The sequence below is a fragment of the Sorex araneus genome, chromosome 4 (genome assembly GCF_027595985.1).
Source record: "Sorex araneus isolate mSorAra2 chromosome 4, mSorAra2.pri, whole genome shotgun sequence".
Classification (NCBI taxonomy): domain Eukaryota; kingdom Metazoa; phylum Chordata; class Mammalia; order Eulipotyphla; family Soricidae; genus Sorex; species Sorex araneus.
In genome coordinates this window covers 195,708,403-195,719,883 of record NC_073305.1, presented here as the reverse complement: position 1 = coordinate 195,719,883, position 11,481 = coordinate 195,708,403, and the positions used below count along the sequence as shown (strand labels likewise).

Sequence of the window (11,481 nt, the reverse complement as noted above, 5' to 3'; positions counted from 1 at the left end):
GAAGCATCAGAAGCGGCTATATTCTTGCTTCTGTTTTTCCTCCTTTGGGGTGGGAGAGAGAAGTGGGGTGTCCAAACAGTGCTCAAGGCAGTGCACAGCCAGCTGGGCCGGGCGAGGGGGATGAAGGCACAGGCCGGCATGTCTCGCAGTGCTGGGCACTGAACTCGGCTGTCCCCTGCCTCTTGTTTTTCCGTGAAGCTGGAGGAGGGCGGGGCCAGAGGCTCTGGAAGCCCCGAGCAAGCAGCGGCCCCTCCTGCCACCTTGACCTTCCCAGAAGCATCTTCGGTTTCCAGGCCCCCATCTGTGTTGTTTTAACACAGGCTTCTGACGGGTGGATAATCATTTCCGCAGCTCCGCCCCGGGCGATGAGGATACACACAGCCCCTCAGGGACTGTGGGCTCTGTTATTTTCTCAGACACTGGCTTCTACGGGTTTTTTTTTTTCTTTTGGACCACACCCAGCTCTGCTCAGGGCCGACTCCTGGGTCTGCACTTAGGGATCACTTCTGGCTGGGCTCGGGAGGCCCTTTGGGGTGGCGGGGATTGAACTGCTGCTTGCAAGGCAAGCGCCCTCCCCGCGGTCCTGTCGCTCTGGCCTGTTGCTGTGGGTTTTGTTCCCCATCAACCATCTTGCAGCACCCCTCTGCCCCCTCTCCCTCCCCCAGGTGGGCTGGAAGCTTGCACTTCTGGGCTAATTCTCCCTGGCTCGACTTTCCCCAGCCAGGCCCCTTCCCGGCATCTTGGCAAACTCCTCCATGTTTCTGATCCGTGGGAATTGAAGCCTTTTATGAAGAAGCAAAATGAAAGAATAAAGGGTGAAGGGGGGGCTGGAGCGATAGCACAGTGGGTAGGAGGGCGTTTGCCTTGCATGCGGCCGACCCGGGTTTGATTCCCAGGGTCCCCTGAGCACCGCCATGGGTGATTCCTCAATGCAGAGCCAGGAGTAACCCCTGTGCATCGCCGGGTGTGACCCAAAAAGGAAAAAAAAAAGGGTGAAAGGGAGGGTTCTGGGGCGTGGAACCATCTAGGCCACCTGATAAGGAGCTGAGACAGCACAGACCCGCAGACTGGATTCAACAGTGCGTGTGCAAGGGCGGCTTCACTGCACAACTCAGACTTCACTTTTACTTTTTTTGTGAGGAGGGGGCGCATACCTGGTGGTGCGCTAGGCTGACTCTGGTGCTGCACTCAGGGATCAGCCCTGACGGGGCTCGGGGACTCTCTGGGATGCTGAGGATCGAACCCGGTTTCGCCATGTTCCAGGCTGGCGCCCTCCCTGCTGTACTATCACTCCCGTCCCATCTTTCTTTTTCTTCCCTTCCACTTCGCTCTCGGGGAACCATGCCGGGCCCCGTCTGCCAAGCACCCCAACCCTGTGCTATCTCTCCAGCCCCTTTTCTTCATGTTTGGAACTTAGGAACAGGCACGTTGGTATAGAGACAAGATGCTGCTTGAGAATTAACCTGGGTGGGGCCGGAGCGATAGCACAGCAGGTAGGGCGTTTGCCTTGCATGCGGCCGACCCGGGTTCGATCCCCAGCATCCCATATGGTCCTCCAAGCACCGCCAGGAGTAATTCCTGAGTGCAAAGCCAGGAGTAACCCCTGAGCATCTCGGGGTGTGACCCAAAAATCAAAAAAAAAAAAAAAAAAGAATTAACCTGGGGTCCAGAAAGACAGCACAGGGGTTGGCCACTTGCCTCACAGCGGACTCTGCCCTGAATCCCACTTCAGGCTCTGAGACTATCAGGGTCCTCCTGGGCCGTCAGGAGTAGGTCCTGAGCATGGGGTGTGACCACCCCAAAGATTTAAAAAAATAAATAAACCAGGGACTAGGGAGAGCTCAAACTGGGCATCTGGCAAGCAGGAGGCCTGGACTCTGACCCCTGGAGCCATGTGACCTCTGGAGTGTCTCTCGGTGGTCCCCAGCACCAGCAGGAGTGGCCCATGTGACCCCCCACTGCTGGCCGAGCCTTGAACTGACTCAGCGGGAGCGGCCTGGGGCCCCCAGAGCACTAAAAGAAAATAACAAAAATCAGCTCGCACGATTCGCTCATTTTACAACTAGAAAAACTCAAGTCCAGAGAAATTAAAAGGCCTTGCCCAAGACCCCAAGTTTTCCGGGAAGCCTTGGGAAGTCGAACCCCAAATGCCTGCTGTGCTGTGACACTGCCCGGGGTTCCCAAAGGCGGAAGGAGGCGGAACTGCAGAAAAGGAAGTGGGAAGAAGCGGGGTGTCCCCTTACGGATCTCAGGCTCATTAAAAAAATTTGGAGTTTATTCAACTTGGAAAATAAATACAAATCCCTGGGCGTGGGGGGAAGGGCGGAAAGGGGAAGGAGGTCGGTGCCGAGGGGGGGCCGGACATCACAGTGCTCCCTCAGCCCACAGTGCTCTCGCGTCCCGGGCGGCCGTGGGAAGGGGCGGAGGCGAGGGGACACTCAGCTGCGCAGGAACACCATGGTCAGAAGGCCTGCGGGGACGGGGGCGTCACGAGGGGCAAGGTGATAAGGGCGGCCCTCCCCCCACCACACCCCCTGCCCCTCACCCAAGACATAGGCGGCCGCCAGCTTCTGCCCCAGCGTCACGTGCAGGATGCGGGGCAGCGGGCTGCCCACTTCGTCCTGGAGCGGCAGCAGCAGGAAGGTCACGGAGATGGTGCCGGTCAGCAGCAGCAGGAGGAAGGAGCTGGTGGCCAGTTGCGGAGGGGGACGAGGGGGAGCTGGGGAACAAGGGTCATCAGGAACGCCCCCCCCCAGGGGACACGCATAGGGCCTCTCCCTGTAGCCTCTGCCCCCACACCTGGAAACCCTTCTCTCCTCTGCCCCTCAGCATCCTTCTCCGAGGCCTTGTGTGCTGAGTCCTGGCTCCGTGCGTCTCCCCCCACAGTTGGGGACTGCTGTCCCCCCTGGCTGATTCCCCCCCAGTCAAGTTTCTTTTTTGTTCGTTTTTTTTTTTCCCTTTTTGGGTCACACCCAGCAATGCTCAGCGGTTACTCCTGGCTCTACACTGAGGAATTACTCCTGGCGGTGCTCAGGGGACCGTATGGGATGCTGGGAATTGAACCGGGTGAACCACGTGCAAGGCAAACACCCTCCCAGCTGTGCTATCGCTCCAGGCCCTGTTTGGTTTGGTTTGGGGGTCACACCTAGTGGTGCTCAGGGCTTCCTCCTGGCTCTGATCACTCCTGGCAGGCCGTGGGGAACCATGTGAAGGGCTGGGGATCATCAAACCTGGGTGGGCTGTGGGCAAGGCAAACACCCCGCCCTCAATGCAAGCTTCTGATGGAACACAACTGAGCTGGCTCAGGACGACATGCTCTAAACTCAGCACCACGGAAAAGCCTCTCCCTTTCCACAGAAGCCAGAAACACCCAGGGAATGAGCAAAGTCTGGTCTCCCCTAACCTGAGAGAATATCCCAACTCCTAGGAGAGGGCTCACAGGAAAGCACAGACTGTTTCAACCTCCCTGGGGGTTAATGTCTGGGATAAGTCTGCCTCCACCTCCCTTCAAGAATGCCCCCGGGGCAGGAGAGAGGCTCCCGGGCTGGAGGGCAGGCTTCCCATGCGGGATGCCCAGGTTCCATCCCGTGGGCCCCTGAGCACAGAGTCGGAGTAGCTCCTCAGTAGTGCTGGGTGTGACCCCCCCAAACAAAAAACCTGATTAGAATAAAAGAATCGCCCTCTCCCGACTCACTCTCCGGGAGGCGCCTGACCGTGCTGGCGGGGGACGCTGTCCAGGAAGAAGGTCCTGGCTGGGGCGCTGGGTCAGCCTGTCCCTGAAGCTCAAGGGGGTGGGCGGGGGCCCGCAGGACCGAGGTGATGTCCTTGCGCCCCACCAGGCGGCCCTCAGCGCCCTCCTCAGACAGTTCAATTCGGAAGCGGTCCTGGACATCATAGTGGCTGGGGATGGGGGCCACGTGACGGATGACGCTGGGCCCAAGACAGAAGGGCAGTGAGGCCAGGGGGTGCAGGGCCCGCCCTTCCCAGAACCTCTCCCTTAGGGAAGCAACCCAGAGAAAGGGGACAGCCACCCTGGCCTCTGCCTCCCACCTTCCAACTCACATGTCGATGCAGGACTGCGCCTTCACGTAGCCCTCGGCGTCAAACACCGTGTACTTAGCAGGTGCCGTGCACAGGACTGGGGGACAGAGGCAGGGGCTGAGACCTCCACAAGCGCGTATCCCCACCCCCACCCCCAACTAGCCAGGACCGCTGGGCTCCCCGCCGCCTGCGACCCCCGAGGCTGGGGACCCCGGCCGCCCCCCCTGACTCCTGAAGCCCCCCCACAGCCCCACCCGGAGTCCAGCCACCAGCCCTCAGGTGCCCCGCGCCCATCCGGCCCTTCACCTCGGAAGCGAAGCGCAGCTCCCGTGGGGTTATAGAGGGTGAGCAGCTGCCGGTGTCCGCTCCGCTGGTCCGCCCTGAACACTAGATCCGGGGGAAAGACGAGCACCGGGACAACAGGTGCCGAGGGAGCAGGGGGGCTCCGGGACCCCCGCCCAGGAGCCGCTGGACCCTCGAGCTCCTGGTCCTGGAGCGCCCTACGGCGCATGCAGGCTCTGGGCGGTGGGACATCCGAGGGCAGCGCGCAGGGGACGGGATCGGAGTTTCGCGCTGAGGGCGAAAGCACGAAAGGGAATGGGATGCAATCCTGGGCCAGGGCCAGGTGCTGCCGTCTGCCGTCCGCCGCCCACCAGCCCCGTCCAGGGCGCCGGGATCCCTTAGGCTCCGCCCCCAGAGCCCCACCTCTGAGGTCACGCCCACCCCTAAACCCTGCCCCTCCCAGTTCCAACCCGAGCCGGGTCTCCGGGCTCGACTTCGGATCTCCCCCAAGCTCCCGCCCCGCCTCTCAGGAGGCCCCGCCCCTTCCTGCCATGGACTTCCGGGATCTTCCCCAGGGCCCTCTCCCCGCCGCCGGCCTCAGCCCGGACAACCCGCAGAGCCCGACCCCGACCTCGGCGCCTCTGATCTACCTCTGAGCTCAGGCCCGTTCTCCTTCGCGCTTCCGGCTGGAGCAGACCTACCTGCTGCGAGGCTCACCTTCTAGTCGAAGCGCCTATCCGTCAACTTGGGTTCCACTAGAGCTGCCATCTTCCCGGGAAGCCGCGTTTATACTTCCGCCGTACGGCGGCTGCTACTGGCCAGGCCGCTGGACTTCCGCCCCGGCTTTGCGCCTAAGGAACTGATTGGCTCCCGCAGTGGAACCTGATTGGCGTTTCTGGCTATCACTCTAACTTGGGACTAGCTCGGCGGGACCCGGGGGCTGAGCTTTGTGCTACCTTCCCCGCGCTTAGACCGTTTGCTTTAAACAAATACCCGGGCACGCTCGCTCTCTCCCTTCCTTTGGCTTTGGCTCTCGCTCTCGCTCTCCTCTCTCGCTCTCTTCTCTCCCACCTCTCTCCTCTTTGTCTCCTCCCTCCTCTCTCTTCCTCCCCACGCTCCTCCTCCACCCTCCCTTTCTCTTTCTGGTTTCTAGCACAACCAAGAGCCCTTTTTTTTTTTTTTTTTTCCTGTGCTACTTGGAAGTTGTTCCCAGCTGGACTGAAATCTCAAATCTCAGCCAGAGCTTCTCTCTCGAGCCTCTCCTCTCCCTGGGACTCGGAAAGTTTATTTGCACAAGGAACTAAGACTTAGCCAACCCTGTCATTTTAATTCCTGAAGACATGAAAAACCTCCCTCTGGGTGACTCAGCTGGATAGCAGAGGGGAAAAAACTAAGTTGATGGGGCCGTACTGATAGGGGCTAGGGCTAGGGGTGCGCACCCTGCATAGTCGGCCTGGGTTCAAACTCCCAAGCCCTCAGGAGTGATCGCTGGCTCCGGGGCCAGGAGTATGCCCTTAGTACCTCCAGGTGTGGTCCAAAAACAAAACAAAAACATTGATCTTATCCCAGATTCCTCCTTGCTATCAATGTAGAAGCCCACCGCCTGCTGCCTGCCTGCCCGCCCTCTCTTACCCCACTAGTCTTGTTCATAGCAATTGGAATAAACAAATGAGTGACTAGGGTGAACTTTGAGCTGCTGGGATGGAAGGTTAGGCAAGCTGCCACTGGGAGGAAGTGGACTTTTCTTGACCACAAACCGTCTAGAGACAGGGCCCAAGGGACAGCTCAAAAGGGCGGGAGCACATGCAAAGCAAGAGGGCTCAGATTGGATCCCAGCACTACATGGTCCAGAGAGACCCTTAGCGCCAAGCCAGTAGCCCCTGGTGCATGGGCTGTGCCCCCAGCCCACCCCCCCAACATGCACACATACACACACACACACACACACACAAGCAGTAAGGGAGACAATGGAAATGAAGTAAGGGGGAAAGCTTCAAGTCTGCTGATTGGTCTGGATTCCTTCTGAGAAACGGAAGAGTTAACATTTTGGAAAACAGCTTTTATTGCGATACCTTTGACATAGAAAAATACATCTAAGGTACACATCTTGATGTTCTGACAGATGTACTCATTGTGAACATCGCCACAATCAAGGGAATGAACAGATTCATCTCCTGCATAGCAGCAGGACCGAGTGGGGGAGAATATGGTGAATACGGGAGTTTGGAGCACATGGGGTGGTGAGTTCCTAGTTACGTTCTGAAAAGACTATTCTGTATGGGAAAAACCTCAATGACTAGAAATCCCTAAACTGGGGTCCCCCTCCAAAACCCTAGACATGGAGATGTGACCCCTTTCTCGTTTAGTTGAACGACAAAAGGGTCCCAGATAGTGGCGGCTGGACTTGGGTCTCAGCCCTGGGACCGCGTGGCCCTAAGAGATTGCGGGGGGCACTTTCTCTTGCTGAGGTTGGTGAGGATGGTGTCCTGGTTGTTCCGGTAGAGAACCACAAAGCTCTGGGGAGGGAGCACGGGCCGGTTGCCCTCCACCTGGCCCATGATCAGGTAACTGGCTCCTGGGGATGGGGAGGGGAGGAAGACTCGTTAGTGATCTGTCATGAACACCTGATCCTCCGTTTGACCACTTCCAACAGTTTCAGGAGGCTAAGGAACCCTTTTTTATTTTCTTTTGTGGTTTCCGGGCCAGACCCGGCAGTGCTCAGGGCTTAATCCCGGCTCTGTGCTCAGGGGTCACTCCTGGCAGGGATCAGGGGACTGTATATAATGCAGAGGCAGGGCAAACACCTGAGCCCTTGATCTTTCCAGCCCATGCTCCCCCCCTTCCCATGTCTCTCTTACCTTTCTTCATGGGGGGACACTGCCTGCAGGGCACATGAAACTTCAGGGGCGCGTCAGTGGGGGGAGAGGGCAGGTCGAGGCCTCCGTTTTTGTACACGCTCATGAGGCTGACAGTGACAGTCAGACCGTCCCCTGGGCCCCGGACCACTGACTTCACGGTGGCTGTCACCACTGTGGGAGGGGGGGGACAGGGGAGGCGTCAGGAGGCCAGAGCAGGGCTGGAGCCTGCAGGGGGCGCTGTGGGCGGGCGGGGCAGGCACTGCTTACCCAGGCTGCTGCTACATAGGTTGCTCTGCAGGGTGCCGCTCCTCCGGCACTGCTTGGGACAGGGAACACTGGGTGTACCTAGGGCGGTGGGGAGGCTATTCGTGGAGGAGACCCCCAGAGGTCAGGACGGTTCCCAGGACAGCATGGCGGCTCTGGGCTAGGCCTGGGCTGGCTCACAGCCTCTGTGCCGGGCCTCACTAATGAAGTGACGTGCCCAGGAGGGTTCTGGGTCACTGTGCCTCGGTGGGCACCCTCCCACCCCACCCCATTTCTCCCCTTCCCACACTCACTGGGCCCCTCGGGAGTGGCTGCAGCCTCAGGTGTGTCCTTGGGTTTGGGTTTGGGTTTGGGCCCCGGTCCAGGCTTGGGGCCGGGGCGAGGGGCTGGAGGCCGGGGCCGGGCTTCGGCTCCCGGGTTCGGGGCTGGGACTTCGGCGGCACCTCGAGGCACCGTCCGGTAAGAGGCGGAGAAGCCGTCGGCCGTGACGCTGAGGTCAGAAACGAACTGGACAAGGAGCTCGTTCCCATCAGAGGAGATGGGCCTGCGGGCACCAGGCGGACATCAGCACCAGCCAGTGCCTCTTGGCCTCCAGGTGTGCCAGCGCCACCCGGGGCCCCCCCGCATTTGCACCCTCACTCCGGAGCCCCTCTGGGCTGCCCCAGCCCTCACCCGGGTGCAGTGTCCCCGCAGAACTTCCCCAGTCGCTTGGCGTCATCGGTCACTGCCCCATTGAACACGCTGACCGAGTCGTAACGGCAGTAGGTGTCCGGCTCCAGATCAAACTTCCCGAAGGTCAGCGAGATGACCTGCCGGCGGGGGTACGCGGAGGCTGCGCGGCGGGCGCGGGCACCAGGCCCCCAGCACCTCCCATGCAGCCCGTGGAACGCACCCTGGCCCCGCACCGCACCCTGCCTCCCTTGGGATTTTACTTTTGCTCACTGTGTGGGGCGCACACCCCAATGCTCAGAGCTGACTCCTGGCTCAGTGCTCAGGGAAGCACTGCTGGCAGGGCGGGGGGGACCCTGTGCGGGGCCGGTACCTGGTCTTGGGGCGCTATGATGTGCCAGGAACAGCTGATACCCGCGGGGTAATCGGACTCGGGCCAGTTGGGCGTGGTCAGGGTTCCTTGGGCCTTCTCCAGGCGCCCCCCGCAAAACTGGTGCTCTGGGGAGGGGAGAGCGGCGTGGGGGGCGGTGGAAAGCCTCAGGCACCCCTTGGCATTGGGGGGCGCGCGCAGGAAGCGAGGCGGCCTGGGTCTCCGGGGGAGGAGACGCAAGGGCGGGCTGGGCAGCAGAGTCGGGGTGAGGTTAGCAGACAGGGGCCGGGAGAAGCGGGGGCCCGCACAGCCCGCGCGCGGGGGGGCGGGGAGCAGGCACCGGCGGGACCCGCGCCCTTCCTGCCCGCCCTGGGCCGCGGCCACTCCGCCCCTTTCCCCTGCGGATCCCATCTCCCCGGCCCGGCACAGAGCCCGGGCGGGCCCGAGGGTGCCCTTGCTCCGGGGCACCGCCTCCCTCCGAGGCTCCGTGGGGGGAGGTCCCCGACGTAACGCACTTGAGGGGAGCCGTCTGCCGCCGGGAGGGGGTGATGGGACCGCAATCGGGAGTCCAGAGACGGGTGCCGGGGGCTCGGGCCGGGGCGCCGAGTCCGCCCCCAGCGCGGGTGTCCCCGGGCGCCCGTCGGAGGAAGCCCGATTGCGGACGGGGCGGGCACTTACTCACCGTCCCAGTAACCCCAGGCCGCCCATTCCACCCGCGGGTCGCTGACCCATTTCCGCCTCGCGCCTGGGGGGGGCCCTGGAAGACGGGGTGGGTGGGGGCGGGGGAGGGGAGAGAAGACGGGGAGGAGGGACTGGAGGGGCAGTTAGTGCAGGAAACGGGGCGGGCGGGCGTGGGGCCCCGGGCTCCGCGGGGGGCGGGGCGGGGCGGGGCGCGGCGGGGCGGCGGCCGGCGAGCTCACCAGTGCCCGCGGTGGCCCGCCCGCTGTACCAGAGCAGGAAGCCTCGTCCTCCCGTGCCCTCGTCCGTCGTCATCCGCAGGGTCACCTGGTGGCCGGGGGCGACGACGGGCGCCGGCCGGAAGGTGCCGCAGAAGCGGCCCAGCCGCTGGCCCGCAGTGCCCGCCCCGGCGAAGACCTCCAGGGCGTCGTACCGGCACGCGGGGTGCTGCTCCAGGTCGAAGACGCGGAAGGACAGAGACACCTTCTGGCCTTCGGGGACCTGGGCGCGGGGACAGGGGCCCGCCCGCCAAGTCAGGCCGAGTCCCTGCCCCCGGGGCACCTACAGAGTCAGCCTGAGGGAGGAAGCCGGGGTCAGAGTGCAGCTCCTCCGTGGACTGGGCAGCAGGGGTCCAGGTGGACACCGGGGGATGGGAATGGGGAGTTTTGGGGTTTGGGTTTTCGTTTTTTTTTTTTGCTTTTTGGATCACACCCAGAGATCCTCAGGGGTTACTCCGGGCTCCTCAGCTCAGGAATCACTCTTGGCAGTGCTCTGGGGACCAGAGGGATGCCGGGGAGTGAACCCTATGGGCTGCGTGCAAGACCCCCATACTGTCGCTCTGGCCCTGAAGGGGTTTTGATGATATGTGTTAAGGTGTGTGGACATACGCGACAGGTTATGTTGGTCACGGAGGCCATCAGTGACCAGCCAGGAGGGGGCTGGACAGTCCCACATTGAGATGGGGGTGCTCAGGGGTTGGGAGGCCCCTTAGCAAGGCCTCTGGCTGCCATGGAGGAGAGAGTAGTGACGGGGGAGGTGGCTTCTCACCGTAACTGTCCAGACGCATTCCTTATTGGGGGGGTAGAGGTTGGGGAAGCCCTCGCTTGCCACGTACCCTGATTCCCCAGACACCTCGCCTCCACACAGGAACACGGGTCTGCGGGACACAAGAGGGTGGGGTCGCTGGAGTGACGCCCTGAGTACCGGAGGCCCAGGGGAGGCAGGGGCTGGCGCCCTCACGACGGCCACCCGGGATCGGGATGGGGAAGACTCCAGGAAAACGTGGGGCCAGAAAAAAAAAACACAAAAACGTTCAGGGAAGATCCGGAAGGAAGAAAGTGGGGCCAGCTGGCCCCCCACCATTTTCCCCCAACAGGAATTCCCGGAATCCTCCTCAGGGGGCCCCCCTTCCTCTCTCCCTTCCTCCCGCCTGGCGGTGGGGACAGGAGCCGCCTAACTACTTCCAGATGCAGACACAGCCACGAGGCGCGCGGGGGAGGGGAGCACCCGCCGATGGCCCTCTAGATGAACCTGGACCCGGGCCTCTGCCCGCTCCTGTTCCCCATCCCTCAGGCAGCTGCCTCCCCCCTGCTGCCCCCGTCTGCCCCTCGCAGCCTCGCTCTCTCCTGGAATCCAGATGTCCAATTCCCAGGCAAGTTCAAGGTCGGGTGTGCTCAAGGTCCACAGGGGGCCCGAGGGTCTGAGTTGCTGGGGCACTTGGGGGTAGGGGATGGGGATGGGGGCACAGTGAACGGGGGACTCGGGGGGCCAGGGAAGGGTGTGGGCTGGGGAGGGACCTAGGGGGCCACGTGAGCCAAAGAAATCCGCAAAACCCACGACTCTGACCTCCCTGGACTTTTGAAGCTCATCTGGTTCCGGAGGTGCTGAGGGACCTACCTGGTGTAGTTGGGGTTCTGGCCCTGGGCGAAGGGCAGCAGGGCGCAGGCAGCGAGGAGGCGCCCCAGGAGGGAGGCCGTGGCCGGAGGCAGCATGGCGGGGGGAGAGGTGCCGGGTCCGGAGGCCACAGCAGCTGAGCCTGCAGCCTCGGCAGCAGCAGCTCGGAGATAATCCGTGCCAGAAGGGTGTGGGCGTGGGGATGGCCGGAGGGGCGGGCAGCAGGGAAGGCGGGCGGGAGGAGCGAGAGGGACAGTGTGGCAAGTCCATCCCAGGCCCTCTCTGGGTCCCACATAAATAATGACTAAGTACAGGGTGGAGCCTGGAGGGGCCCGGGAAGTACCCAGCCATCACCTGGGTACCAAGTCCTGCCGTCTGCGGCGCCGCCCAGCATCCAGCCAACACAACCTCGTTCCTCCCGAACTC

General features: G+C 62.3%; 2 protein-coding genes across 4 annotated transcripts; both read right to left on the bottom strand.

Moving 5' to 3' along the window:
- Positions 1-2,248: 2,248 nt before the first annotated feature.
- Positions 2,249-5,304, bottom strand: MOSPD3 (motile sperm domain containing 3). 3 transcript variants are annotated; one of them, XM_055135756.1, is made up of 6 exons: positions 4,974-5,304; positions 4,348-4,614; positions 4,063-4,138; positions 3,695-3,930; positions 2,546-2,719; positions 2,249-2,470 (listed from the first exon to the last, which is right to left on the bottom strand). In XM_055135756.1, the coding sequence occupies exons 2-6, from the start codon at positions 4,550-4,552 to the stop codon at positions 2,439-2,441; spliced, it is 723 nt and encodes a 240-aa protein (XP_054991731.1). In that variant the 5' UTR covers positions 4,553-4,614; positions 4,974-5,304; the 3' UTR covers positions 2,249-2,438. The 3 variants fall into 3 exon arrangements, with proteins under 3 accessions (XP_054991731.1, XP_054991730.1, XP_004617368.1); XM_055135755.1 differs by having other exon boundaries at positions 5,025-5,303; XM_004617311.2 differs by having other exon boundaries at positions 5,041-5,300.
- A 1,144-nt stretch (positions 5,305-6,448) lies between these two features.
- On the bottom strand, positions 6,449-11,209 carry PCOLCE (procollagen C-endopeptidase enhancer). The gene is made up of 9 exons (XM_004617196.2): positions 11,059-11,209; positions 10,210-10,318; positions 9,405-9,663; positions 8,488-8,612; positions 8,118-8,254; positions 7,739-7,989; positions 7,449-7,526; positions 7,182-7,352; positions 6,449-6,898 (listed from the first exon to the last, which is right to left on the bottom strand). The coding sequence occupies exons 1-9, from the start codon at positions 11,151-11,153 to the stop codon at positions 6,735-6,737; spliced, it is 1,389 nt and encodes a 462-aa protein (XP_004617253.1). The 5' UTR covers positions 11,154-11,209; the 3' UTR covers positions 6,449-6,734.
- Positions 11,210-11,481: the final 272 nt, after the last annotated feature.